This window comes from Lutjanus erythropterus, chromosome 2 (assembly GCF_056507025.1).
Source record: "Lutjanus erythropterus isolate fLutEry1 chromosome 2, fLutEry1.hap2, whole genome shotgun sequence".
In the NCBI taxonomy this organism is placed as follows: domain Eukaryota; kingdom Metazoa; phylum Chordata; class Actinopteri; order Lutjaniformes; family Lutjanidae; genus Lutjanus; species Lutjanus erythropterus.
Window position 1 is genome coordinate 21,989,126 of NC_139318.1, and position 27,951 is coordinate 22,017,076.

The window sequence follows — 27,951 nt, forward strand, 5'->3', positions numbered from 1 at the left end:
TAAAACTTTTGAACTTTTTAAAAATCAATTATCAATAGACCCTTTTCATGGCAGCCACTTTGATATGAAAACATGGATGTTACCAGTGGTACGAATTAAGGGTCTGTTCCATTCATGTCAAACAGTCAGGGTGCTGCTATTGTGCATGTTGTTCTGCTACACTAAATGGAATGGGACCTTAATTAGTATCATTGGTAATACCTGTGTTTACTGTACTATCTCATAGCAATATGGCTGCTGTGAAAAGGCCTATGACAAACAGAACATTTAATATAGCTGATATTTAAAAAATAAAATTATATAGTTGTATATTACACACTGCTGTTTAACTCCAAAAATGTTTGCACAAAAGCAAAAAGTGAGATGTTCAAAATCTTTTCATTTTCACTTTTATTTTGTCACCACCTTTCAACAGTATCAGATCTGATCCATAAGCTTTGCAAATATACACAAAATCAAACATATGATTTAATTGTGACGTAGGTGTAACAAATACATGTCTTGTAGAAAAAAAAATCTTATAAAAATTATCTTCAAAAGCAATTTCAAACACAAACATAGCAAAGTGCTTTGTAATATAAAATAACTCCAATGTAAGCCTGTCATATTACAGATCTAAAATACTGAGATGGCATTAGCATTCATGAGCAATACATAAAAAAATCTATAGTCTAAAAATGTAACTGCACTTCAAACGATACTCTCAGATTTAAAACATTATTGCAGCAAAAAAGCAAACAAAGCAACAAAATATGACTTCATTCTTTCTGGACCTGTTCATCTTTCACTTGCTGCACTCAGTCTTAAAACTATCATCTCTTCATGTAGTAAAGTGAACTTCAGTCAATACAAACTTGTTTTTTATTCTTGTCAGCTCAGCTCCTTCAGCCTACTTATCTTTGGTGAGAGTATTGATGTATACGAATACAAAGTGCAGTCAATTCTATACCATATGTGAATACACAGAGAGCTGGGTGGATGCAGGTAAGGCTGCCACAGTGATTCTGTATGCAAAGGTGTGAAGGAGAAGGCATCAGTGTGAGCTGCAGCAGTCCACTGCGACGACATCAGCAAGCAGAACAACTACTCATCCTCTTCTTTCAGATTGAACCTGGAACAGAGAGATGAAAATTAATGAAAGGATTATTGAATCATCAGCAGTGACTTGATGGTGTCATTAAACAATGAAAAAAAATGAAGAAAACAAATGTACAGTTAACAGGGTTCCAACACATTTTCCATTTCAAAATTCCATCCGGTTCCAGACTCACATTTCAAGACTCAGTAGATTTTTGAGACCATATTTGACACCTGAGTGCAAATAGCTAGATTCTTATGGAAATAAACCGTTTTAAAATCCACCTGTTAACATGTATGTTACATTCTGTGCTATATGCATGTGTGCTTTTATGTTCCCAAATAATTGCCAGAAGATACTAGGTAGGTACTGTAGTTCAAATAATTTTATTACCGCTACACAGAAAGTTGGATGACGCTCCACTGTCAAACATCTCTGCCCCCACATAAACTAACCAGTGCTACCTATACTTATATTATTTTCCATCAACATATTCAGTTTTTTTTATTGTCCCCTCAAAGTTTTTTTTATCTCTTTTATAAATAAGAACTGAAAATTAGTTGAAAAAAGTTAAATCATTTCATTTTCATGGCTTGTTTATTTACTGTGTCCATGGAAACCACAATGAATGTCACCATAACAGGGTCTCCTTATGCAAATGATAAATGATAGTCCATAGACGAGTTCATATTTGGTTATTTGTGGTGCTCTACAATTCAGAAATTTATATTACAGAAAACATAAGAGGGGCAACAGTCTGACAACACAGATATTTTTCTATACTCTCTTTGCTCTCTCTTTTTTCCCTACGACTCTAGTGACTAAAATCAAATTTAATACTTTTCTATTCTGCACAGAACCCTGTCCATCACTGAAGAAAAAACAAGGTTATTGCAGCCACCTCTCTGTTTGACAGTAATTATTCTATGTAGAGCATCACTTTAACTTGGGTGCAGGCTGGAGGAAGTTCAGTCTGATCTACTCACCATTCTGTGACACCAGAATTCAGGTCAAGCTGAGCCAACTCGATCTGCAACTAAACAACAGGAATGATATATTAGCATGAGTATAATCAGTATTTCTGCATGTATTCAGTGCACTGCACAGTGAAAGCTGGGACACATGATGTGGAACACTGTAAGCCATATCAGATTTGCAGGTGGAGGTGAAAGCACAGTCTTAGACAGTCTCTCACCTGTCCAATGATGTCACGGCTCCTGAAGGAGGCCGAGTTATTCTTCACTGTTACACTGAGGCGTCTGAATCTCACCTCGTCCATAGGCAGAGCATACTCAAACCTTAAAGAAAGTGACACAAGATGATTAGATGCAAACACTGACAAAGATCTTCAGAGATAAAAAAAACCTGCACAGGAATATAAGGACAGTTCAAATAGCCAGTTAATTCATTACCTCTCATTGTATTCTGGGTTGATATCTCGTTTCTTTACTGCTGTTTTCTTCTTGGTGGCCTTGCTTTTGTCTGGCAGCAGCATGAGAGACACATAGCTGTCCACACCATCCTTACTTTGAGACAACAGACCTCTGTACACAGAAAAAAACATACTTAGATACATTTACATGTTACAACCTAAGGATATTAATAAATCCCAATGTATTAGAGCAGTGTAATGCATCTATGTAAATGGAACATGCAGAGTGTCTATTGCTTTTTTTTTGAGCTGTCATCAATAATGTCCTCACTTTGTTATATTGTAGGTTTGTCTCATGGGGTATGTTTATAGATTTTAAAACCAAACCATTTTTCAATGGCTACATTTACATGCACACTAATTTTACACAATTATTTAGAATATGATGATATTCTGAATATGACAGAAGTCATGTATTTTTCATATTATGAGTCAGAAACTGAGGTTTCTATCAGGTTATAATGACTTTATCAGCAGTGAAAATGTGTTCTGAATAATTATATCTAAGTATAATATAATCTGATCTTTCAGTAGAACATATAGACATGTCTAACTATACTGTGAGCGTGAAAATGAGACAAAGTTTTGAACTTCTACGTAATTCTTTCTCTGTGGTTAACCCTACAGCAGCGCTGTAAACTTCTCAAAACTAAAGTGGATGCTGAAGTTGTCGCATTCTAATATCGAATGGGAAACATGTTTGTCATTATCAATCATTAAAGATAAACATCATTGGTGAGAGCACAGTCTGATCTGTTTTGGCAGACTATTTGAGGAAACACACCTGCAGGCATGAACGATGACGATGAGCTTGCTGTCGTGTGAGGCATATGAAAGAGACAACTTCACCTGCCCATATCCAGATCCACAGCCAGAGGCAGCACAGGGCAGATTTCCTGCACTGATCATATCCACCATTTTGGAATCTAGAATCTATTGACATCAAATACACAAAAAGGAAGAAGTATCATTATTGACTGGTTGTTGTTTAATAGTAAACAACGTGTGTGTGTGTGTGCAGACATGTTTACTTATTTACCTTGAGTTCAGCCCTCAACAGGATCTGACTGTCAGGTGAGGCTCCATCCAGATGAAACCACTGATCCAGCATCAGCTGTGGCTCTGCCAGCAGCTCCCTGACAGTAACCACCAGAGATCCCATTGGCTGATCCCAACCGCTGGACAACTGCGATACAAGAGAGAGAAAATTAAAAATTTAGGGGACACCAGGGAATGCTGTGACACTGGGTTAGTTGTAACACTGTCAGCCAATTAGAAAAGATCTGCAGTGATGTCATCAACATGGTACATTCCCATTTCCTTCAGGAGCTCACAGGAGAAGCAGGATGTCTCTGTGAGCAACACTGTGAACTTTATGCTGTGTGTCATTCCCCCACTCTCTCTCTCTCTGTCTTATCTTCAGCTGTTCTATCAATCAAAGGCATAAAATCCTAGAAAAAATCTATAATAAAAAAAAATATATTTTCAGGAAATAAAGTCAAATTTTTGCATAGTGTCTATTTGTACCCAGGTACGACTAGGCACAGGGCAACTATTCGGCTATTCTCACCTGACCACATTATTTTAGCTGTAAGGAGCGACAAACTCAGAGTTGGTAAGTGACTGTGGTGGATGATGGGGTTAAGCTCAAGGCTTGACTGTGGGAGAGCAGGCTATGTGATTAGGTTTAGGGAAAGATCATGGTTTTTCTCTGCAATGTGGATGTAAATAGCCACATTGGCCATACTCTGCATCTGCCAAATTTTTATCACTGAAACTACAGCAAACACAAACACAACACAAACTGTTTGACTTGCGTAACATAAAGTAGCAGTTTCTCTTGTCTAATTTGATGCTTTGCATTCATGCTATGTTCAAGACCACGTGCTAAAACAGTTTGCAATGTAGTGGCTTCTTGATGTGCAGATAGTTCCAACAGTGCTGCAATATTTGTGTGGAACATTTTCCAGACTCAAGGCAAAAAGAAGTGTAGGTCAGGTGTGTACATTGTAAGTTTTGGGCCCACAAAGCCAGCTCTATATTTGCCACAACTGTGACAGCAACTGAAACATTACGTGACACATGTACATTCAGGAATACCCTCCACACACACAAAGTGTTTGTCACTTTAAACTGTTCACTTTATAATTCTTTCATGAATTAGATAGTGTAGATCTTATTCAGCATATTACCTCTCACTGTTAAACCTAGAAGGAACTTTGTATTCGTCCTTAACTCACAAAATTTGTGATGTGTGTAGTAGATGTCCAAGCAGGGCCGTGCAGAGACCTTTGGAAGGGCAGGTGCTCAAAGTTAAAAGGGGGCCACAAATTTGCTCCATGGTGCTGATTCATAATCTGCCCTTTGTTATTCATAGTGCTAATAACAAAGTAAAAAATAATTAAATGATATAGAAATCATGTATTTAAATGTATTTGTGCTTTTATTCAGTTTGACCAGGGCCATGCAGAGACCTTTGGAGGGGCAGGTGCTCCAGCACCCCCCCACCCCCCTGCACGTGCCAGTGTCCAAGTGAGTTTTGCAGTGGACAAATATGGGTACCATGTATAAAAGTTTGAGAAATCTAATACAAACAACCACTGGGTTGCTGATGAAAAAGTGTTACTGTCATCTGTGGTCTACCTTACTCCGTTATTACTGTTGTTAAATGTAACGCAGCTCCTTCAGACACATAAATGTACATAAATGTCTTACCTTTATTACAAGCATCTGATGTTTTGGGTCATGGACCAGGAAGTAGAAAGATTCATTCCACTGAGGATTGGTGGTGCGGTCACACAGCTTCAGACAGATGTTGAAAAGATATGGTAGAGTTATTACAGTCATAATTTATTCATCAGGCCGGCCATACAGCACCATGCATCAAGAGTCTTACTTTGGTTTTGTAGGTCGTTTCACCCAGAACAAGCTCAGCTCCTGCTTTGGGTTCCTTTCCACTCTTCTTCAACTATCAGGGTAGAGAGAGGCATTCAAGTTTTATTAAATGAGAAATCATTTTTGTTAACTCCTGCACAGTATGTAAATAACTTGCAGGTGACTTACAGGTAATGAATGTGCTCCCTCCACATGGACAAAGAGCAGAGCAGCAGCAGGCACAGCTTTGTTCTGATATGACTGGAGAGACCGAAGCTGCAGTACCTGTGACATGGAGCACAGCCAGTGTTGCAATGTGAATAATGTGCCTTGCGTCTTGGAATGTGACTCACCAGCATTTTCTAGGAGGCTGGAGACACTTCAACAGTCCATGTTTAAATAATGTTTGAGCGAGGCTAACAGCACAGTAAATATGGAAAAGGACCAACCTGGTCAAGTCTGTCTGAATGTGACACTGTAGGAACCCATTCCAGTATCAAGTGAACCCGCCCAGACTTCACATCATTCAGAGTGTACCACTGCAACAGAGACAGTCTGTTAAAGAAGCAGGGCGACACCCCTCATACAAGGAAATTAAACAGAACAGAGATTAGAAATCACATGGCACATTATGAATTATAAACTAACCTGATCCGTGTACTGGGAACTGATGACCTCATTTAGCTTAACACTGAATCTGTCAACATGAAAACAGGCAAAAGTTTAACAAGCTTTTGATTTCAATGTCAAACTTTCAGAAACAAATATTTCCTATGCTGCCAGTGAGGGGGACACTAACATTGTCCAATGAAAGCAGCAAAAAAGATTAATAGAGACCATTTTCAGGTATATGTATATATTTTATAAATCTACCCACATCTAGTATTCAGTTTGGCAGCTGCAGGATTCCACAATGTGTGATGATCTTAATCCATCCATAGCAGCCATTTAATTGTGTTGAGGCCAAACACTGTCTCACTTGACCTCACTATAGCATTATCAGAACCTCGTGAAACTTTACAACTTTACAACCCCCCAATTCAGAACAAAAGTATGGGTAGTTGCATCTCTGTTGGAATTCTTATCATGTAGATAAAGGTACACAGGGCTTATCTTGAGTATTAGTTAAGTTAAACAAACAATAATATCAAGTGCACGAGACACACACCTGCCAAGGAAGTCATCAGAGTCTAAATCCTTATCAAATGCTTCAAACTTGATGTCCTGGGCACTGTTTCCACCCAAAACCACCTGTTAAAAAACAATATATATTTATTTATATATATATATTTGTACAAAATACTGTGAAATATAGACAATATGCAATGCTTAAACTGAATACTTCATACCTCATACATTTCATTCCATTTTGGGTTGAGATTCTCCTTTATAACATGACTCTTGAATGCAACTCCCCCCACATTGATCTTGACATAGGGGTCACTCTTGCCCTTCACCATGCCCCCCATCAGATTGTCTTTGGCCACCAGATTCTGAGCCTCCAGCAGGTGAATCCTCAGCAGCCCCTGCAGGACGAACATTGTAAGTGTTAAAAAAAAAAAAACATACAGGTCACAAGTCACTGAGCACACACATGTTGCATGGTAATGTGAAGCTGCTATGTACAGAATGTATTTCAGAGCCAGTCGATTCATCAGCCTTGCACAAATGGTACTTTGAACAGACAAATATCTGATAGGAACACTTTATGCCACTAAAGAAGATCAAAATTAACCTTTGTAAGATAATGGATACCTTTCCAAGTTGTCTAATCTAAATTTGGTGCATGAGAACTTGTTTTTCTTGTTTTATAATTAGTAAAAGCCCCTCCTTCAAACCAGACTTCCATACATTGTATAAACAATACAATGGCTGACCCAGGTTTCACTTTGAGTCTCCTCTACAGAAATTCCTCTTTATGATTCTAACTGGCATGACACAGCTACCTATGCAAAGTCACACCAGACCCACCAGAACAGCACAGGAAGCTGAAATCTTCCCAACAGAACTTTAAAAGATATTTAAAGACAAGAGGAAGTGGCACATTGACAGTTCTTGGAAAAAACAGTGGTGTTAGTCAGATAAACCCACATGATAGGCTGAGATCAAGCAGCATCGATTCACCCTCCAGGATTCCAACACATTTTCCATTTCAAAATGTTATACTTTTCCAGACTCAAATTTCCAGACTTCTCTGTAGGTTTTTCAGACCATATTTGACATCTGAGTACAAATAGCTCAATCTTTATTATGTAAACAGATCAAAGATATTGCTGCATTTAATTTCAAAATAATCTGGTGGTGGATGTCTGAATTTGGTTCAGTTATAAGACTTTTGGGGCAGAGCTGTTTTGCAGACTATGATGTACAAGCATAGAGGCAGTTCTGTGTCATAGTGTGCATTCAGTTGTATGCCATACTTCTTGCCTTATTTTCAACATCAAGCTCACTCACACTGTGACAAACATTTAAGCTGCAATGACTGCAGACTATTGTCCCTGCAAAGGTTTCAGTTTTTCCATACTGTCTTTTTTTCTCCATACTTACCCAGACCTTGATCAAATTCCATATTTTCCAAATGATGCGTAGGAACCCTGACCATCTAATGACTGAAGACAATGAACGACTGATCAACTATCAGACACACAGTTTTGATGGAGCTCTGGTAGTGACATTTTTAGATATTATGGTGTATGCTCTCTATGATAATGATGAAAACCATAACATCAGGTAATAGATGTCCCTGTGCCTTACTGTACACTGTTTAAGTGTTTTCTTATTGTTTGAAATAATGCAACTATAAAAAAAATAAAAAAAAGGACAGTGCTGAAGAGCAAGTAGCACTTTACAGTTGGTGGAAGGTAATTATTCAGCTTCCACTCTGCTAATGAAGGCATAAAGTGAACCCACCTCTTTACCAAAATCCCTGCTGGGGGTGGTGTGTGGTGGAAGAACTTCACCAGCTTCAGGGACTTCTGTGACCTCTGCTGGCCCAAGGGTGTCGGCGGGAAGACCAGTCACTGTAGCGTGAGCAAGGTCACCTAAACCAGTACTACACACACACAGACACACACAAACAAAGTGAGCAGAAATTTAAACACCTGTTTGTCTAATTTCTGAATCTTTGAAGCAAAAAAAATAAAGAAGTAAGCTGTTATTTGGTGTGATGTGGAGCTCACCCCTCTGTGTGTATTTGTCGTGGTTCAAAGCCTTTAACAGCTGCGTCTGACAGTGTGGGATCATTGTCTGGATATGTTGTTTCCTCCACCAGCTGAGCAAAATTACATGAAGGTTATGAAGAGTGAAAACAGACAGGTTAAAATATAACAGTTGACTACAATGACTCACTGCAGCAGCAGGAAACGTTTCGGGTGCAGTGTGAATGGCAGCTGGTTCAGCAGGAGCTGCATCTTCTGTGGAGGCTGCAGTGTCTGCTTCTGCTTCCTCAGAGTGTTTAAGCTGGTTGGATACTGCAACCAGTCTGAAAATAAATACACATTGCTGTTATAAAACACCACAGCCAGATTCCTGACTGGGACTAATAATAGAAAATGTTTTTATTAGCTTCACTACAAATGCACTTATAAAGCATGTTTTGTGGGAGCATATTTGCTTGTATATCTCACTCTTCTGTTCCTGCTCTCACCGACATTCACTGCACTTTTTATTTAATATTGAATACCATTGTAAAAGGGCCTTTTGCTCCATTTGATCTGTCTGACCCCCTGACAACAGCTTGTATGCTGGAATACGTCATGCATTCTTCGGAGTTTGGATGTATGTGTTGTCGCATCAGACACTCGTTACTCACTCATCTGTTGGCAGCTGGACTTTTTCGTCCTCAATGACTGCTTTGAATGTTGGTTCAGTGGGAATCTCTTCTTTCTTTGAAGCAGTCACAGAAGGCTGCGGAGCATCAGTCATCCTTGAGCTCAGGATCTGCAAACAATACATTACCCGTTGGTTATTCTGTCTTTCACTGACAGCAGCTTTCAAGGAGCAAACAGCACTTTCCACAGAAAACAGAAAACAATCAAAAATATAAAGAAACACAAGAACAGCAAAATATGAGCACGTGAAACTCATATAAAAGAAATTGAAAATTAAATAGGTGAAACAATTAAAGTAAACTTCAACAATGGGTGCTAGTACAAGAGAGCAATATTATATAAACAAGACTAGACCAGATGTCAGACAAAAAGACAAGTGTGTAAAAGAATTTAAAATAATGCCGTGTGCATGTGTGTGTGTGTGTGTGTGTGTGTTCTCTTACCTTGAGTTCAGCCCTCAGTAGGATCTCACTTTCAGGTAAGGCTCCATCCAGAGGCATCCACTTGTCCAGGACCAGCTGTGGTTCAGAGAGCAGCTCTCTCACAGGGAGGACAAGAGATCCCATTGGCTGATCCCAGGCACTCGACAACTTTCAAAATAAGGACACATTTATAATGTCAGTCAGAGGTGGACATGTTCCTGACACTGGCAGCAGATCTCAGAAACTCCGTACAAGTATTGTGAGCAGTCTCAATAGTTTTAGTCAATGACAAAATGAGACAATAACTAAATAAGAAGTCAATTATGATAAAAACAATGACGAAATCTATTGACACGTTTGTTAATGAATAAAAACAAGACAAAACTGTTAAGGAGGAATGAACAAAATCCCATGTGACTCTGTGTTTTTATGTATTACTCCAAAAGCCTTGGCTCTGAATAGTCCTCACTGAATAGTTTCAACTCACATTTTCAATGTTGCTAGCAAAATTGTATTAAGCAACAGGTATTTCAGAGTCTCATTTTGGTGCTTCTAAAGATGTTGAACAGCTTGACAGCATAGGGTTAGTAGCTACACATCTATGGTGGCTCTGTAGTGCCAGACAGAACAGCCAGTAAAAAAGGCACATAGCAGTGTTCATAGTGAACATAATGTCCCAGGCAAAAAAGTGATTATGTTGTTGAAGTAATGTTTTAGCGGAAAAGTTGGTAAAACTATGGTTTGTAGTTTTTGAACTACTCATAGAATAAATACACAGGCATGATTGTGCAGCACTGGTCTATAATACTTTATATACTAACATCTGACCTAATAAATATAACCATAAATAGCAATTTGCCCTCATATATATGAAACAAATATGTAACAAAAAGAAGAATGCACATTTAAAGAAATGTAGCATACTTAATGTTAGACATATGATGGGTGAAAGGAGCAGAAATATAGTATACTTCATTCTCATGTCAATAACAGTCAATAGATGTGTCCTCCAGGAGTGTGAGTTTGGACATTCTCGAGAAAAGTGTCATTAATGCATTACATTACATTTTAGCCAACCAAATCTACTGTAGATTTAGTCGACTAAAATCCTACGATATTTAGTCGACTAAAACTAAAACAACTCAGATTAAAGACTAAATGGTATTTTAGTTAAAATACTATGATGGTGAGACACACAGTACACTCACCTTCACTATGAGCATCTCCTCTGTGGGGTCCTGAACCAAGGAGTAGAACGCCTCATTCCACTGAGGCGATCTGGAGCGATCACACACCTTCAGACAGAATTGAAGACAGGTAAATTGCACAAGGTCATATGGTCATTTGATAAAGATTCAGTTGGTATTTTAACAGCATAAAGCAAGAATAGGAATAGGAACAGTCATGCATTGCTGTCAAGCATTGTGTCTTTTTTAGTACCACCAGTGGGGGGCACCAAAGTTTAACACACCAGTTTGGAAATTGTAATGGAGATTTTAATGTGACATTTTATAGACTAAATGATAAACTGGCTAATCAAAAGATTGTAGATAAAACAATATCATATAATTAAATTACTCATCATCTGCAGCCTAGGCTGGTATAGTCAGAGTGTGTGTGTTTGATAATGTGTTTATTATCAGTCTCATACCTTGGTTTTGTAGGTTGTGTTACCAAAAACTAGCTCAGCTCCAGCCTTGGGCTCCTTTCCACTTTTCTTAAACTGGACACAGAAGGAAAAATAACACGTAACATTATGTGAATAGTTTGTATTCACTTGCTGTAATTAAGGAAACAATGGGTCATGATCCAACTTCTCTTTCTTCTAAAAACAGAAAACATTTCTGACTCACATCACTGCATCATGTAATCCAACAACAGTGATCGTTACTCTGAAAGCAGCAACTATTTATCAAAGTCCTCATTTATTTCGATCCAAAAAAACAAAATCCAATCCAAAAACAATATCTGAATAAATAGAAGGCAATGATTCTTATTGTGTTTTTCAGTGAACCAAATTACAAAGACTTACAGGCAACAAGTGAGCTCTGTCCATGTAAACAAAGAGCAGGGCTGCAGAGGGAACAGCGTTGTTTTTGTATGACTGGAGAGACTGCAGCTGCATCACCTGCAGCAGAAAATCAAATTAAAAATACATCACAGTGACTCAGCACTGATGTGCACAGTGAACTGAGCAGGGGATCATATTTGAAAAAGTGCAGAGGTGGGACAAACGGGCACAACAAAAGATAAAGATTAGAAATATATCCATGAATAAGAGAGGAAATATAAACAGACATCACAAAATGCACTAACCTGGTCCAGGGTGTTATTATGGGAAACCGCTGGCACCCATTCGAGTACCAGGCGAACACGTCCAGACTTGACATCATTTAGGGTGTACCACTGAAACAGATACACACAATTACTGAATTAAATAAAGCCTATAATTACACTGCAGCAATAACTAAGATACACTAAGGCTTGCAGTACTAACCTGGTCTATGTACTGGGACCGGATGATGTCTGCCACACTGACTTTGAATCTGCTCACAATGAAAACATGTTTGCACTTTTACACAACAGCATGTTAAATGCATTATCTATGAAAGTGAAGTCCCAACCTTGAAATACTCAAAAACATTAAAGGGATAGTTCGGATTACTTGGAGTGGGATAGTAGGAGATACTTATCGATAGTCACTGTGTTACCTACAGTTGATGCCGGTTGGAACACCCAAGTTTGGAGAAGCAGAGAAGAGTACCAGCATGGAAACTAAGCAATGTGCTACAGTTGATAATGTCAGCAGCAAAACACATCTTAGACACTTAAAAAACCACCTAAAAATAATCTGTATCAGTTTAAGTGTACACTATATTAAGAATATTTTCGCTGCTTTACATTGCCTTTTCTGAGGTGAAACTGCAGTTATACTAAACAAATATCACTGTTTCTGAACCAACCAGACAGTATAGGGAAAATCATTAATTTTATCTCGCAGACCACAGCAGTTTCAGGTCAACTACAGCCTCGATCTGTTAGTTTGGGTTATTGTGTGACTTTGGTCTTTTTAAAAGGATAGTTTGAATACACCGAAGTCACACAATAACACAAACAAACTAACAGATCAAAGCAGTGGTAGGCCATCAGCTCCCATGTTCTGCAAGGTTAAAATACTGATTTCAGCTATGGAGTTTGTTTGGTTCAGAGAAAGTGATATTTGGCTTTTCATAATGGCAGTTTTCTGTCAAAAAAGGCTATCTGACAGCAAAGTAAAGCAGTAGATGTAAAAAATATAGCACACACTTCAACTGGAATTGTTTTATTAAGGGGCTAAAATAAGTTTTGTTGCTGACCCTATCCACAGAAGTACATTACTTAGCTTCCACGCTGGTACTCTTCTCTGCTTCTCCAAACTGGCGGGGGCTGCCCAGCATCTACCGTAGGTAATAATACTGACTATCAATAAGTTCTTCATAAACCCCACATCAAATAATCCAAACTATCCCTTTAATATACTTGTAATTTATCTTTATGGTCAAATAAAAACAGTTTTGCCTGTAAACATGTCAACCCACTGAATACCATTCTGAGGCAATAAAGCCTCCCAGTCAGAGGTGGACAGCTACAATAGAAACCTCAATGTTGCCCCCTTACCTGCCCAGGAAGTCGTCTCTGTCCATGTCTTTGTCATACAGCTCTACTTGCAGCTCCTGTCCTGACTGAGGCTTCAGCACCACCTGAGGGAACACAAAACAGTTAAATTAATACAAATGAGGTGGTTAACATGAAGTATTATAACTGTCATCTTTATTTGAAAACATGCTCAGAATAAATTCAAATTGTACAGTCCTTCATACACACCTCGTACATCTCATTCCAGACTGGGTTGAGATTCTCCTTGATCACATGACTCTTAATGTTATAGTCTCCAACATTGATCGTGGCATAGGGGTCACTCTTGCCCTTCACCATACCACCCATCTTGTTATCTTTAGCAACCAGACTCTGGGCCTCCAGCAGGATGATTCTCAGCAGACCCTACCAGAGGGGACCATTTAAATTTATATTGATAGTTTTCCTAATTCAATGTGATTGTGTCATGTATCTTCTACTGTATATCACTGTTTTGTGATGTTACCTCAGTGGCAAAGCTGAGGTCTGGGGAAGTGTGAGGAGGCTGTGCTACAGTGGGACTTGGTGATTCTTCCACCTTCTCCTCAGTCACATCAGCGGCCGTTTCCTTTACGTCAGCATCGTCATGGGAGGTCACTGAAGGGACAATAGTCTCCACAGGAGGAGCATCCACTGAACTTGACCTAGAGGCACAAAGAGCAGCAATCAGAAACATTTAGGAGTGAAACAACATATGGAAAGTAAAGGCAAACTTTTTGATTTATCTGTCTCACCTCAGCACTGTGTCGGTCTCTGGTTTTCGCTGAGCAGCAGAAGGGTCTGACATTGAAGTGACCTTAGGCTTTTCAGTGGCACCTGGACATTTGCTGGGAATCAGCGTCTGCAGATGATGATGATTAATATTATAATTATTATAATTAACTTTACTAACCAGCTCTGTAACAGTAGAACAAGTCCACAATGAAAGAACTGCCTCACAATTAAATAAATGGAGCAATTGGGGGGAGGCATGATGACCATGAATCAATAAAATAATAACTAAGTAAATAAAAGTAGCTTGATTAATGTATCCAAATTTAAAGGAGTAAATGTAACTTGTTACTACCCACCTTATATACTATAAACTAAATATTTACAATAGGACAGACAGAGATAAGAGCAACCAATGAACAGAACTCCCACCTTGAGTTCAGCCCTCAGAAGAATCTGACTCTCAGGTGAGGCTCCATCCAGATTGAACCACTGGTCCAGGACCTGCTCTGGTTCAGAGAGCAGCTCTCTGATAGGAACCACCAGGGAACCAATGGGCAACGTCCAACTGTGGGAGAGCTGGAGAAACACAATGCAGGGTGTTGGAGTATTTATATATCAGAGGTTGCACTTTTTGTATCTATGTGACTGACATCTGTTCCACTTCATTATTCACTGAAGCCAATGTACCTTAACAACAAGAATATCTTCTCTGGGGTCTCGAACCAGGAAGCAGAATGCCTCATTCCAGCGAGGTGATGTGGTCCGATCACACACCTTCAGAGACATAAGTGTCAGTCAATATTACTTTATGATATAGTGTCACTCTTACAATAAAACCATCACTTCTAAACTGAATGAGGTTTCAGATCTTACTGTGGTTTTGTGGGACGTTTGTCCAAGAGTAATATCTGCTCCTACTTTTGGCTCCTTGCCACTCTTCTTCACCTGTAGAGAGACAGACAATATTCATAAAGGCACATCTATTATGAACAATAACTGACTCTGACATCATCCGTAACATCAATAATGAAAGACTCACCGGTAAACCATCTGCTTGCTCGATAAAGACAAACAGTAGGCCAGCTGAGGGAACCGCCTTGTTCTGGTACGACTGTCTGGAATGGAACTGAAGAACCTGAAGGCACAGGAAAAAAAACGTGAGTATGGATCAAACTTATGAGAAAGGGTTCAATAATGTGTGACTTATCTGGGAATACTGACCTGGTCCAATCTGTCTGACTCGTTGGCTGTTGGAACCCATTCCAGCACCAGGTGAACTCGACCAGACTTCACATCACTGAGAGTGTACCACTAGGAAAAGAAGTGGTATCGTTTAAACATAGGAACGACTGGGTATGATTCAAACACGGATAACACCAATATGCAGAGTTGTTTCAGCAACAGTGAGTCCATGATGGTGTTAAACTGTCAGCTGTTTTTGCTGCTGGTAACTGTCTCTTCATTTTTTCTACCATACTAAACTTCTTTTAAAGTGCGGTTAAGTCTTGTGAACTGAGTACATTCAGTCGCACAGAGCCAATAGAATTGACCCTTTCTAAGCCCCGCCCTTTTTGCTTTGTGCTATAATGACAGTTGAGCAAACTTGGTGCCCAGCACAATATTTTTTCCCAGGATGGCAAAGGCATGAACCGCCCTACTTTGCCTCTGATTGGTTTACCCTGATATTCTTACCACAACCCTACCTGATCTCATTGCTCATGCTTCAACCTACCCAACCAAAACAACCCAAACCAACAAAGTCAGTGAATACTAGCTGATTGGAGTCCAAGTAATGCAGGTCATGATTTCGCTCTCCTGGGAGAACAAAAAACATTACGTTCCCAGCAGAACCTCAGTTAAATCAATCATCTTTTTCCTTTCCTGTTTCCTGTACTTAGATATGTCTTAGATACATTTTAAGTTTGCTAATGTTAGCAAAATAGTAGCAACATGTTTTTTTTGTACCATTTTCAAAATTTGGGTTTCCTTTCAACATAAATGAGTCTAAAACAAAGCATATCAAGTACAGGAAATGAGAAAGATCAGTTAAAATACACATCTTCTCACACAGAATGAACTTTCACTATATGTAATTTTTTACTCACATTAAATCCAATATTTGCTGAAGCAACAGCAAAAACATCAGAACATATATCAAGTAAGTGATAATTGTATATATATAGAAAAAATATGCTACGGATATATTTAGAGAGGATTAAGTGTTTTATCAAAGTGTATTGGAGGCCTGTGTGTGCACCCACCCACATGAGTCAGACCTTAAGTAACGCAGGTTTTCATGTTGGCTTTGCACTTTTTTTTTGAGCACACTCTTTGAAGCTAAACATGTAGCAACATGTCTGGCAAAGAAGATCCCACCTGATCAGTGTACTGAGAATCAATGATGTCCTTCAGACTGATCTTCAGCCTGCACGCAGGGAAATGTGAGATTAGAACATATCTTTACTGAATCCATTCATATTATTGATAATTGAATTATTTATAGCCATTGTACCTGCCCATGAAATCATCCTTCATGTCCATGTCTTTATCCAACACCTCCACATGCAGCTCCTGGCCAGGCAGCTGGGTAAGAATCACCTGAGGGGTAAACAGGCATGACGGTTAAAGGACTGTCTCAAACCAATTTTACATCAGAAACAATCACCATAACATTTAATAAATAACCTTACATTACTTACCTCATACATCTCATTCCAAGTGGGGTTGAGATTACTCTTGACAACCTGACTTGTGAATGTTTCACCCCCGATGTTGATCTTGACATATGGGTCACTCTTGCCTTTTACCATGCCCCCCATCATGTTATCTTTGGGAACAAGATTTTGTCCTGCCAACAGGTGAATTCTAAGCAGTCCCTGAAAATAATATCACAAACTCATGAGAACAAGTATGTGCAATTTGCTTTTAAAAAGAAAACACAGTCTTGAGTCAAAGTCATAATTGCACTGTCCACCATTACCTCTGTGGCAAAGCTCGGATGAGGTGATGTCTGCTGGGGCAGCTGTTTGGACAGTCCAGCCTCCAGATTAGATGACATATCAGATGAAATATGTTCCTCATCGAACCACAGGACCTATAATAGAAAAGAGAAGAGACGGACAAAAGCAAAAAAGTTCAGCTGAGACATGATTATACATATACATATACACAAAAAAGCTTGATCAGAATCTATTTCTAGATTACAGCCTTAATAACCTCCCAATAACCTCTTTTTTAATTTTCAGCGTATTTCTTATACAATATATTATTACAGATTATATATTTACAATTTGAATGCAATGCATTGTTTTCAACTAGTGCATAACAATGTGCACTGTCACTGCCAATATTAAATCCTGCACATCTGTATACAGTATATGGACATGTTTACAAGGATATATTGTACATAATCATCCCATCCATTTGTGTGTTCTGCAATGTTTACAACCTACAGAGCACTTGTCTTGTATTTATTTAAATAATGTGTTACCGGTTTTTCACCTTTGTCTATTTAGTTTTTGTTGTCCTTGTTCTTAGCTGTTATGTCTATTCTACATCTGTAAGTACATTGCAAGAAATGTAAAACTGGAACCACATTTCTTGTATGTGTTCACATACTCAGCTAGTGAAGCTGATTTTGATTCCAATCTGGTCATTAACTGGTCTTATGTAGTGCAGCATTAGAATGAATTGGATTTGCTGCCATTTACCCTGAGAACAGTGTTGATATAGATGCGACTGGCAGATCCAGCGTTGTCCAACTGGAACCACTGGTCCAGAGAGAGATTAGAATTGGACAGCAGACGGGACAACGGGATGGACAGACTGCCCAATGTCTGCACACGGTCGGCATCCTTCACCTGGTTCATTCAGCATGAAGGAAAACCAAAATAAGTCCACAACATGTTTGACTTTCAGAACACCAAACACAAAGTTTAGTGCAGAGTAAATAATCTTACAAGCTGTTACCTGAATGTCTATGTCCTGTTTGCGAGGATCCTGGATGAAGAAGGTAAAAGCTTCCTCCCACTCTGGATTAACAGTTGTGTAACATGTCTAAAGGCAAAAATAAAAAGGATGCATATAAAAAAAAAAATAAATAAATGAAATATACAGTACACAATATACAATATTATAGTGGACTTTGCCAGTAGATATACCTTGCTCTCTCTGGTGATGTCCTGCACAGACAACTGCACCATGGGATTGGGCTCTTTATTTCCCTTCTTCATCTAAAAGATACACAGTTATAGACAAATATGAATACACAGTAAGGCATGTTAACAATGGCATTCTATCACCAAGAGCAGGGGAGAAAATAGACTTATCTACCATTCTGACAACACATGGCAGATGTGAATAATAGTGTGTACAAGGCTACCATAGCAACAGCACAAATAACTGACAGGAAGCACCATACAACATGGCATGATCAGGAAGTATAAATCAGCACGAAAGAAACCACAAAGACTGAGTTTCATTCCAAAAATTCTGTCACCACTGTTCCCCTTTGTGTATGATATGACAGCAGAAATTAGCACAGTAGGAACTGAGTGTTTAACAGCCTTGGATAAAGTCAGACACACTCATCTATGCTGCAGTGGAGGGCACAGGGTTAGAGGGCAAAGCAACAACTTTGAGGAATGTCAGACAGATGGTAGTTACAGCTCTGCCTCTGTTTAACCACACACACAGGAAGTGGTTCAGAGCAGCGCACGAATGTGGGTGCAGAGAGGAGAGATATTTGACTCACAGGGAGTGCCTCAGCCTTGTCCAGATACACAACCAAGATGGCTGAAGAAGGTGGGTCGCCAGCCTTACTAGTGAGGGTTTCATTCCTCTTCAGGGTCTGGGGGTGAAATGCAAAAAGGTTTGTTTTTAATGTAAATGTTTGACACAAAGATAGTATGATAGATAGCAACTGATGATTATTTTCATTATCACATAATAATCAATAAAATTTCAGGCCTAAAATTTTGATCATTGTTTGCTAAAGCTCAAACTGGTGTCCACAAATGTCTTGTTTTGTCCACAAGCCAAAGAAATTCAATTAATCAACTAATAGCTGCAGCTCTAGTGTGAAAGTGAGATCTGTTATACTCTAGAGCAGGGATGTGTGTATTGCTACAATGAAAAATGGTACTAGGACCCCAGCTTCCCTGAATTGACTGATGTCCTGCACACAGTGTCACTCTGTCCACCATGCTCATTTTACCTCACAAAAAAGATTTTAATTAAAAATGTCACTGTTAACAGATAAAAAAAAAAACTTCTGGAAAAGAATAAACAAAATTTCCAGTGTCATCCACAGAGAAATGCCTGTATGCCCTAAGATCTGTATTGTGTTTTTCTTAGTATTATCCCAAAAGCACAAAGGCCATCTAGTCCAGACTGTAGCTTTATAGTTGTAGTGTGAACTCCACCATCCAACTGAGTTAGAACAATTTTATACTGTATTTTTTATTGTTATAATTATAGTTCTTGGTGTGGATGGCCCTTTAGCCCTGAGAACTCATCAAAGTAAGTTGGTTAATGTTTGTCTAATACAAGCTAAGCCTCTTTGGAACATTGGAAAAATGTTTATTATCAATCCGTAATCTTTTGGATTAATGATCTCTTTTCTCACATATCAATTGAAGAGCTTACTTACAAAAATAAACAAAAAGGCCATATTTTCCATTAAATATGGGATTCATTTCTTACATTTTTAGAATTAAAACCTGATAAACTTCATACAGTTTCAAAAGGAGACTGTACCCCCTTCTTATTTATGATTTCATTAATTTGTTTTTTCCCTCTCTGTTGATATGCAGGCATGTATGTACACATTTACACAGATGGGTATATGTGTATATTTGTAAATACTAATTTATTTTCATTATTAACATTTTAATTTTGTAAACTATCATGGTAACCTACATCAGTGACTCAGTTTAGGGGTGGGTGGGAGGGAAGAAATTCCAGTGGACATGTAAATGCTATAATAATTAATTTTGAAAACAGTGATGTAACGTGCAAAAGCAATAACAAATGTTATATCAAAAACAATTCACTAAAAAACAAATCAAATCTTATGATGGGTCAACTTTGGGCTACAAGCCCCACTTTGGGCAGCGCTGCAATAGAATCACCTCAGAGTAATGTATCAGTGTAAACTGAGTGACACAAACCTGTTCTAGTTGATCAGTGCTGGGCAGCAAGGACAACCACTCCAGTCTGAAATGAACCCGTCCTGACTGAGTGTCTTTCAAAGTGAACCACTGCAGAGACAGCCACAGACATACATTTACAGTTCAAAGATCAAAACATTGCTTATACAGACTATGACTGACATCATAACAAATGTTTACTCACCTCATCGACAGCTATGGATTTCTTCACAATGCCCAAATCCAATTTGGTCCTATATGGAGGACAGACAGAATTAAATGAAAAAGACAAGAGTAAATGTATTGGCAAAAACAAAAGGATTATGGTACAACTCTTAGGGATGGAACAATACCAAAGTTTCAAGGTACATAATAGCAAGATGAACACTGCACAATATAATGTTTAACAATATATTTAAAAAAAAAAATACAATTGATAAAATGCCCTTTATTTAATAATACAGTTTATGCATGATGCATTTTTTCTTTGCATATTTTTTTCCTTTGCTTTTCTTCTTTAACAAGTCAAAACACAAGCGGCCAGCCATGACCTAAACATGTGCAAATAATTGGGCTGAATTGTCTTTGGGAATAAATGTTCCAATTATGTATGTAAAACCAATGCTTCCTAAGTCCTGCCTCTTTTTTCTCCTTTCCTGTTTCCTGCACTTATATATGCTATATGCTTGGCTATGTTGAAAATAAAACCAAAATTTGAAGCAAATTGTTGTTGGGAGACCTATAAAAGCAACATATGGTTACGTGCATTAGCTAATGTTAGAAAACTACTAGCTAGCTATCAAATGATATAATGATATAGTTTGCTAGTTGGTGAGTATTTTGCTTTAGCAGGACAAAATTAGCTGGTTAGTTAGCTAGCTGTTACTGGAGCACAGAGCGAAAAAGGGGCTGGCATCCCTCTTATAAAATAAAATAAAAATGTTAAAATAAAATAATTAACCTTGTAACATCACTATACATATTATCACAGTCAAATACGGTATCACATTATTGCGATATTCTGTATATTGTTACATTCTTATCAATTACATGTTTTCAAAAAAGGTTGTATATTTTTCCAACTGGCCATGAAATGTGACAGATGAAAGGTGACAATGCGAGATTCAACATAAGCACACAAGAGACATGAACTATGCATATGTACCTGCCCAGGAAATCATCCTGGTCTGGGTCTTTGTCATATACCTCCACCTCCAACTCTTGACCAGGCACTTCATGGACTATGACCTGATGTACCAGACACACACAAGGACATGAAGACTGACAGAGGGATTGGTATGGACGCTGGCTGTGGCCTCGTGTGACCATGAATGAAAATGAACATTCCCAACAGTGTAAAAGTCTAATCCCCCAGATACAGAACAAAGTGAAATGATACATGATTGAATCCTTCAACACCTGCAAAATAAAACTTGTCTTCATACCTCATACATCTCGTCCCACTTGGGAGAGTCCGTGTTGTCAAAGTGTTGGGAGGTGAAGGTCTGAGGCCCGACTCTCAATATGGCATATGGGTCAGACAAGCCAGCCATAACCCCTTTCACATAGTTGTCCTTGGCTGCTAGATTCTGTGCCTCCAGCAGGTGGATGCGTACCACTCCCTAAGAAGGAAAAAATGAGACCAGATGTAATATGCTGGTGCTGACTCAGATATAAAATTACATAATAGTAAAACTGACTATCCTGTCTAAATTCCTTTATGTTTATGTTTCAATCGTATCTATCAACATTTTTCCCTGCCCCAACAAATTGATCAGACAGGTTATTGGACATGGTAAGAGTCCATCCGATGGGGGGGGGGGGGGGTCAGTGTTAAGGGCTGCCCAATCCAATTTTTTGCCACAGGTGTTTCATAAATCCCCCCCCCCCCCTGGCTCCACATTGAAAAGGTACAGATAAACTGAGAGACACTGACAAATTTGATACATAAACGGGATAAAGTTTCCATTAAAACTATGACTATGACTCACTTTAATCATCCGTTCAGTTCACATTGGGTACAAATTCCATTAACTGTTCAAACAAGATGAACTCATCTTCCATAAAAGCTCTTTATGGGGAAATAGGGTTAGGGTTAGGACTGGTTAGACTGCTATTGAACAGTAACTTCAGATCATGGTCCAAGGAAGGCATTAGTCTCTCAGAGCATTGTTATGAAGAAGGAGTCTTTATGTCTTTTGAATAATTGAAACAGAAATACCGCTTGACGAATAAAGATTTCTTCAGTTATTTGCAACTACATGACTTTATTGGTATAAACCACAAAGGCTGATGACATTTACCTACCACGACACCTGCGAAACAGTTGTGCCATGCTGACCCATCATTGTTTAAACTTATGTCCAAAGTGTATGAAGCTCTTACATTGAGTTTATTAACATGTGAGGACAGATCCAGAAATGGATAGATGGGAACTATGGGGTGACTTGCCAGAAACAGTGTTCTCTTCTTTAAACTCTACAAATACATTGATTCGATTCAACTTTCTGCATTAACTCTATATCACTCCATACAAGCAGCACAAATACAACTCCAATATATCACCCCTTTGTTTAAGATGTGGCTCAGATGAGGGAACATTCTTACACGCCATATGGCAGTGCCCTAAATTTCAGGGGATGTGGCAGGGGGTATGTGACACCCTTTCCAGTATGCATGGTGCTGCCTTACCATTGAATCCGGAGATTTGTTTATTGGGTAACTTTACTAAGTCTAACCTTAAAATTAGTCACACTTTTAGGCTCACAGACATTATGCTGGCCATCATAAAAAAATGTTTTGCTCTAAACTGGGAATCGGATGCCACCCTCCCAGCTGGAATGTGGCTCACTGAAATTAATAACTCTATACCGCTAGATATAAATAACCTACTGGTTGAAGAAAACAAGTGAAACTTTTTACAGGATATGTCAACCCTTTTTGAATTACATGGAAAACCTCCCATCATACCAAATTGACTGTGCCTCTGTATAGACTTCCTGTATTGAGGATGTGTTTGACTACATGATCCTCAAAGCAAGATGTTGTGTCTGTGTCCTGTGTCTCTCAGCAATTTGTTTAGCTACATTATTTTGTTATCATTGAGGATGGCATCTTTTTTATTTTAATTTTGTTTGTTGTTTATTGTCTTGTTGACCTATATAATAAAATTTATATATACATATACATATATATAGTAATCTGTAGGTCATTTATCTGTAGGTGTGTATTCAGGCATTACCCTGGGCAAAGGAGAGCGTAGCTGGGCCACATGCAGGCCTTGAACCAGGGGAACAACAAGGCGGTTGGGCAGCACCAAGAAGGAGGCAATGGCATCCATAATCATGCTGTCAGACATGACACTGAGACAAAGGAGAAACAGCATTACAGTAGAAATCTACTGTTGTATTGCCTTCATAATTTACTATTCACCGACTAATAAAACCCAAACATTCATAAAATATTGTGAGGTCAGTTTTAGTACAGGGGTCTGCAACCTGGAGTCACATACTGCTCTTTTGCCCCTCTCCAGTGGCTCCCTGTGGCTTTGACAAAAAATTAAACATGATGAATTACAATTCTTATTTTATCATTTTAATTTTCACTTATCATTGTTGAAGGCCTAAAGTGGTTGTTACATTCTCCAGCTGGAAAAATGTGTAGCCTATAAATGGAATGGAAAAAAAGGGTTTCATATTTCATCAACTAAAATGTGTGTCATAGTCTACCTCAACAGCACCTTCCTCAAAATTTTGCTGGTAGCAAGTCTAGTCTCTGATGAAACAAAAGAATTTAAAAGTTGTGGCTCAAGACAGATTTTTTTCCTTTTTTGTCTAAAAATGTCTCTTTTGACAGTAAAGGTTGCAGACCCCTGGTTTAGTATAACGTTGTGGTTATTACTAATATGTGAACCAACAAAACGTTATTTCAGCATGACTCACTTCAGTCCAGGGATGTCCAACAAATTAGTCAGTCCAGTCCAATTGATATCTAGTCTCTAGGAGGAGATAAGACAGAGGAATGTGCTGCATGTAGCAAATCAGTCAAGGTAGATGTGAAATCAATAGCACAAATAACATGAAAACCACACAAGACTATACTGAGAAACATGATAGTCACAGGAATGGAGGCTATGGGTCAACAAGACAGGGACAAATAGAGGTGAGTATAGATGGACATACAGGCCGCTGGATGAAAAACATGGTGACTGCACCCACTATGGGCACATCACCAATCAGAGGCTCCAGAATCACCCGCATCATGCCATGTAGCTAAAAGAGAGACAGACAGGATGTTCATGAAACCCATGGATAAATGCTTACAGATATATATTTCACTTGTCCCTTTAGATAGGCATCACCTTTTTATAAATGACATGTTACTTAAAAGATGACAGACCTGTATTCCTTTGACTCCAGCTTTGCAGAAATACCTCTTCACTTCAACGTTGATCTCTACATTGCCAACATAGCTGAGGGTACAAGAACAAAAATGTCACCCATAATAATGCTTCCTAAAAGCTGGAATAAAGAGGAGACGGTGGCTCAAAAATTCAAAGAGCAATGGAGAAACGAAATCACCTAATATACAGATCAAGCAGGACTTGTCCTTTGTCATTCTCAGTGTGTGCCTTGATCCCGACAACCTTCATAGCCTGGAGCAAACAGAAATTTGCACAATATAAACAACATGCATCATTTGCGTGAATTCCTACAGCAGTGTCATATATTGGCATCACCTTGTCTCCCATGTCCACTTTTGTGAAGCTGAGGGTCTGGAGGTGGGTGCTTGAGGCTCGGATAGATGGAGCAATGGTTTCCACCAGCAGCTTCTCAAGGTATTGGCCGACAAAGGGCCACACCTGCTGCAGCACCTAAGCAGACCAACAACCACATGGTTATGAATGGCTTTTAGTAAGATACATAATATATAAAGCACTGCAACCAGAGTACTTCTTTGAGTAAACTTTGTCATTTTAGCCACATAGCAACAATACTATCTGCCAAATGCCTTGGCTTCCATAAGCAATAGCTCCAGAATGACAGAGACAGCTGTGGCCAGTTGAGTCCCCTCAGCTGTTACTGTACCACAGTGAATTCTGTGCTCTACGTGTGCCCACTTTTGACAAAATGTTAATGTTGCTACAGAAAAATGTGAAGTCTTTATTCCTTCAGAGAAACAACCAAAAGCTGAGGGACTGTTTTCTAGTGTGCTTGTACAAGAAAAAAAAAAAAAAGCCCCCAGAGTTGGTTTACAGTCTGGCATAAGTGGGGAGTGAGTCATCAGCTGCCTGCTTTTGCGAAGGATGAATCTGCTGACCTCCCCCTCCAGTAACCAATCTCAAACCTCTGCTTTGTCTGACTCTCTGGCACTCAGAACCCGTGGTCTTGTTAGCGTGAATACTTTTATTTCCACGTGCCTATATTAATGGCCCTCATTTCTCTGGGCTAGGAGAGCAAAGGGGGTGGGAGACAATGGCTTGCAGTTTAGGGAGCTGAGCAGCTCCTCCTTCTTCCTGTGAGCTAGCCAGCAATGAAATGGAAATGTTGAGAGGGTTGCCTGGCAATGGGCCTGGTCTCTGCAGTACAGACAAAGTGGCTACACTAATGGGGGTGTGGCCTTTTCTGGAACATGGCAGCAACAGCAGCAGTGCCACCATCTATCAGTTAGCACCAGCTATTAGCTTAGCATACTCTACTGAGTGTCAATCAGCACAGCAGCTGGCCCACTGAACAGACAGACATGACTGTTTGCTGTGGGCTTAAAAGGGGAGGAAAACTAATGTCTCTGTTTAAAGCCATATGGTTGAAATGTGAAGAGAAATAGGAAACCACTGATGTTTTACCTTATTCAGCCACTCAACCTTTTCAACATCTGGAAAGTTGACCTGGAGGAAAGGAAAACAATGAGAGTAGATATTTAAATTGTGCATAGAGCCTTATAAACACACAACAGGATAGGGAAATGATTCAGCTGATGCACATCTGGAAATGTTATCAGCAGCACTGTGGATACCATGTGTTAGACTGAGTAAATACTTCCAAATGAAAAAAGGGAAGCAGATTAGTGCAGCGACTGTCAATTCAAAGATCACTTTGAATGATATAGATGGCTGCTATGGGGTTCATCTCTGCAATAAGTTCACATAGGACAAAACTTTTACAAAATAAGAGCTTGAAATATCTTATTTATATTTCTTGCGCATAACTCGTAGAGAAAACTTAAACACATGACGGTTGTTATGCATACTTGAGAGAAGCACCAGAGAGAAACATAAATGGCCCTCTTTGAATACTTTAATTTGGAGAATGCATGTGGTGTAGTTACGCAAGTAATCACTGTAATCACTCACTGAAAAAATGGATTCACAGGAACAGGGTGTGGCTAGATGTTCTGAGTCAAAACAGCCCCATGCGGGTTTCAGCATTTCCATTTTGGGTATATATACTCTCGGGGTGTATGGCATGCAAATCAAGTTATTACATATTTTCCAGCCACCTTTTGTTACAATTGCACAAAAGACTATATGGTTTAAGTGTTGCTGTTGTAGTTATTGCAATGCACTCAGAGCACTGAATTCCCCCACTATGTGTTCAAACAAGTTTAGTCTTGAACTACAGACACACACACACAGCAAATTTGGCAACAGCCTTCGCAGCAGTAATGTGCAAACCAGCTGCATGTAATATAAAAGGACTTCTACACACCTGGTTGCATGCATGGACTTATACTTCACCAGAACTTTAGTAGAAGCAATGTTTAATGAAGACTGAGAAATATGACACTGACTTCAAGATCTTATTGCATAACGAGGAAGTGAAGTATGTGAAAATTTTTCCTTAACCCTTTCTGACAGAAACCTAAACTTCTAGCCTAAGTTTATTATACTTTTTACCATCCCACAGACATTTCACAAACAGTCTACAATATTAAAAGCCTGGAGTGATGCCAAATCAGCTAAAAATAGCACATGACTGGACTGATTTACTGGAAACATAATCTTTATCACACTGCAAACCCCTGAATGCTACTGGTATCATGATTTTAGGGTTCACTGTTAACTAACTGCTTGTTTCTGTCTTGCTATACGTAATGTGGGGTTACTCCAGGTCAAAGTGAGCTCATGAAGGACAGTACAGAACTGGTGTGCGAGGATTTTTTTTTTTTTGCAATATAAGACACACGCTGACAGTTGCAGAGTAATTCCTCACCCATGCAGGGAGGTCTCGCTTGATTTTGGACACTTTCATGGATGTGTACTCCTGCTCGTTGTTGAGAAACTGTATGGCTGACTTCAGGCGTGCTTCCTTGGCTTCTCGGGCATGCTTCCATCCCGTGTAGACCATCATGCCGAACACCAGCAGACTGGTGCTCACCCGGTAGTAACCGGCCAGGTAGACGGGCAGCAAGGCTCCCAGACATTTCCCAAACGTCCACAGCACCGCGACGGCACTGATCCCCTTGGGTTTGGGCGCTTCTGGCTCCACAGCACTCAGCGCTTTCTTGTCGGTCGCGCTGGTGGTCGGACACTCGGCACCCTTGGGCTCACCCGGCTCCGATTTTTCGCTTTGCATGGTGGTTATCTTCTGAAGCCGAGAAAAACTAAAACGTCACCGTCAGTTATAGAATATTCCGATAGAACGTGCGTTCGAAATGACCAAACGGTCGCTCTAACGTTCCATGTCTAACGTTCTCAAGATAACGTCACCCAGTTAGTTGACCATTGGTCCGTGTCGCATTTTTTATGATTATTAAAAACGCCCTTTTTTATAGGTGA

At 39.2% G+C, this 27,951-nt stretch overlaps 1 protein-coding gene across 1 annotated transcript; it reads right to left on the bottom strand.

Moving 5' to 3' along the window:
• Window positions 1-373: 373 nt before the first annotated feature.
• LOC146331537 (uncharacterized) lies at window positions 374-27,870 on the bottom strand. The gene is made up of 52 exons (XM_084732622.1): window positions 27,386-27,870; window positions 26,020-26,061; window positions 24,913-25,047; window positions 24,755-24,828; window positions 24,573-24,645; window positions 24,356-24,445; window positions 24,116-24,171; window positions 23,416-23,536; window positions 21,620-21,796; window positions 21,340-21,422; window positions 20,380-20,428; window positions 20,196-20,285; window positions 18,779-18,874; window positions 18,186-18,257; window positions 17,995-18,081; window positions 17,736-17,885; window positions 17,006-17,119; window positions 16,725-16,901; window positions 16,538-16,623; window positions 16,402-16,450; window positions 15,247-15,336; window positions 15,065-15,160; window positions 14,899-14,970; window positions 14,713-14,799; window positions 14,455-14,601; window positions 14,046-14,152; window positions 13,778-13,955; window positions 13,501-13,677; window positions 13,294-13,376; window positions 12,134-12,182; window positions 11,953-12,042; window positions 11,669-11,764; window positions 11,288-11,359; window positions 10,845-10,931; window positions 9,658-9,804; window positions 9,196-9,323; window positions 8,733-8,865; window positions 8,564-8,655; window positions 8,295-8,436; window positions 6,734-6,910; window positions 6,553-6,635; window positions 6,033-6,081; window positions 5,834-5,923; window positions 5,574-5,669; window positions 5,407-5,478; window positions 5,226-5,312; window positions 3,550-3,696; window positions 3,295-3,443; window positions 2,491-2,622; window positions 2,274-2,376; window positions 2,065-2,114; window positions 374-1,111 (listed from the first exon to the last, which is right to left on the bottom strand). The coding sequence occupies exons 1-52, from the start codon at window positions 27,746-27,748 to the stop codon at window positions 1,084-1,086; spliced, it is 5,520 nt and encodes a 1,839-aa protein (XP_084588748.1). The 5' UTR covers window positions 27,749-27,870; the 3' UTR covers window positions 374-1,083.
• Between the last annotated feature and the right edge of the window lie 81 nt (window positions 27,871-27,951).

What these genes read in the sequence shown, in the direction of transcription:
- LOC146331537 (XM_084732622.1), bottom strand. Translation starts at nt 27,748, where the DNA reads ATGCAAAGCGAAAAATCGGAGCCGGGTGAGCCCAAGGGTGCCGAGTGT. An exon ending in ATCCGAGCTTTGCCACAGAG is followed by an intron (nt 16,902 to 17,005) that starts GTAATGGTGGAC and finishes TATTATTTTCAG; the next exon opens with GGACTGCTTAGAATTCACCT. An exon ending in ATTCAGACAGACTTGACCAG is followed by an intron (nt 5,670 to 5,833) that starts GTTGGTCCTTTT and finishes TCCATGTCACAG; the next exon opens with GTACTGCAGCTTCGGTCTCT.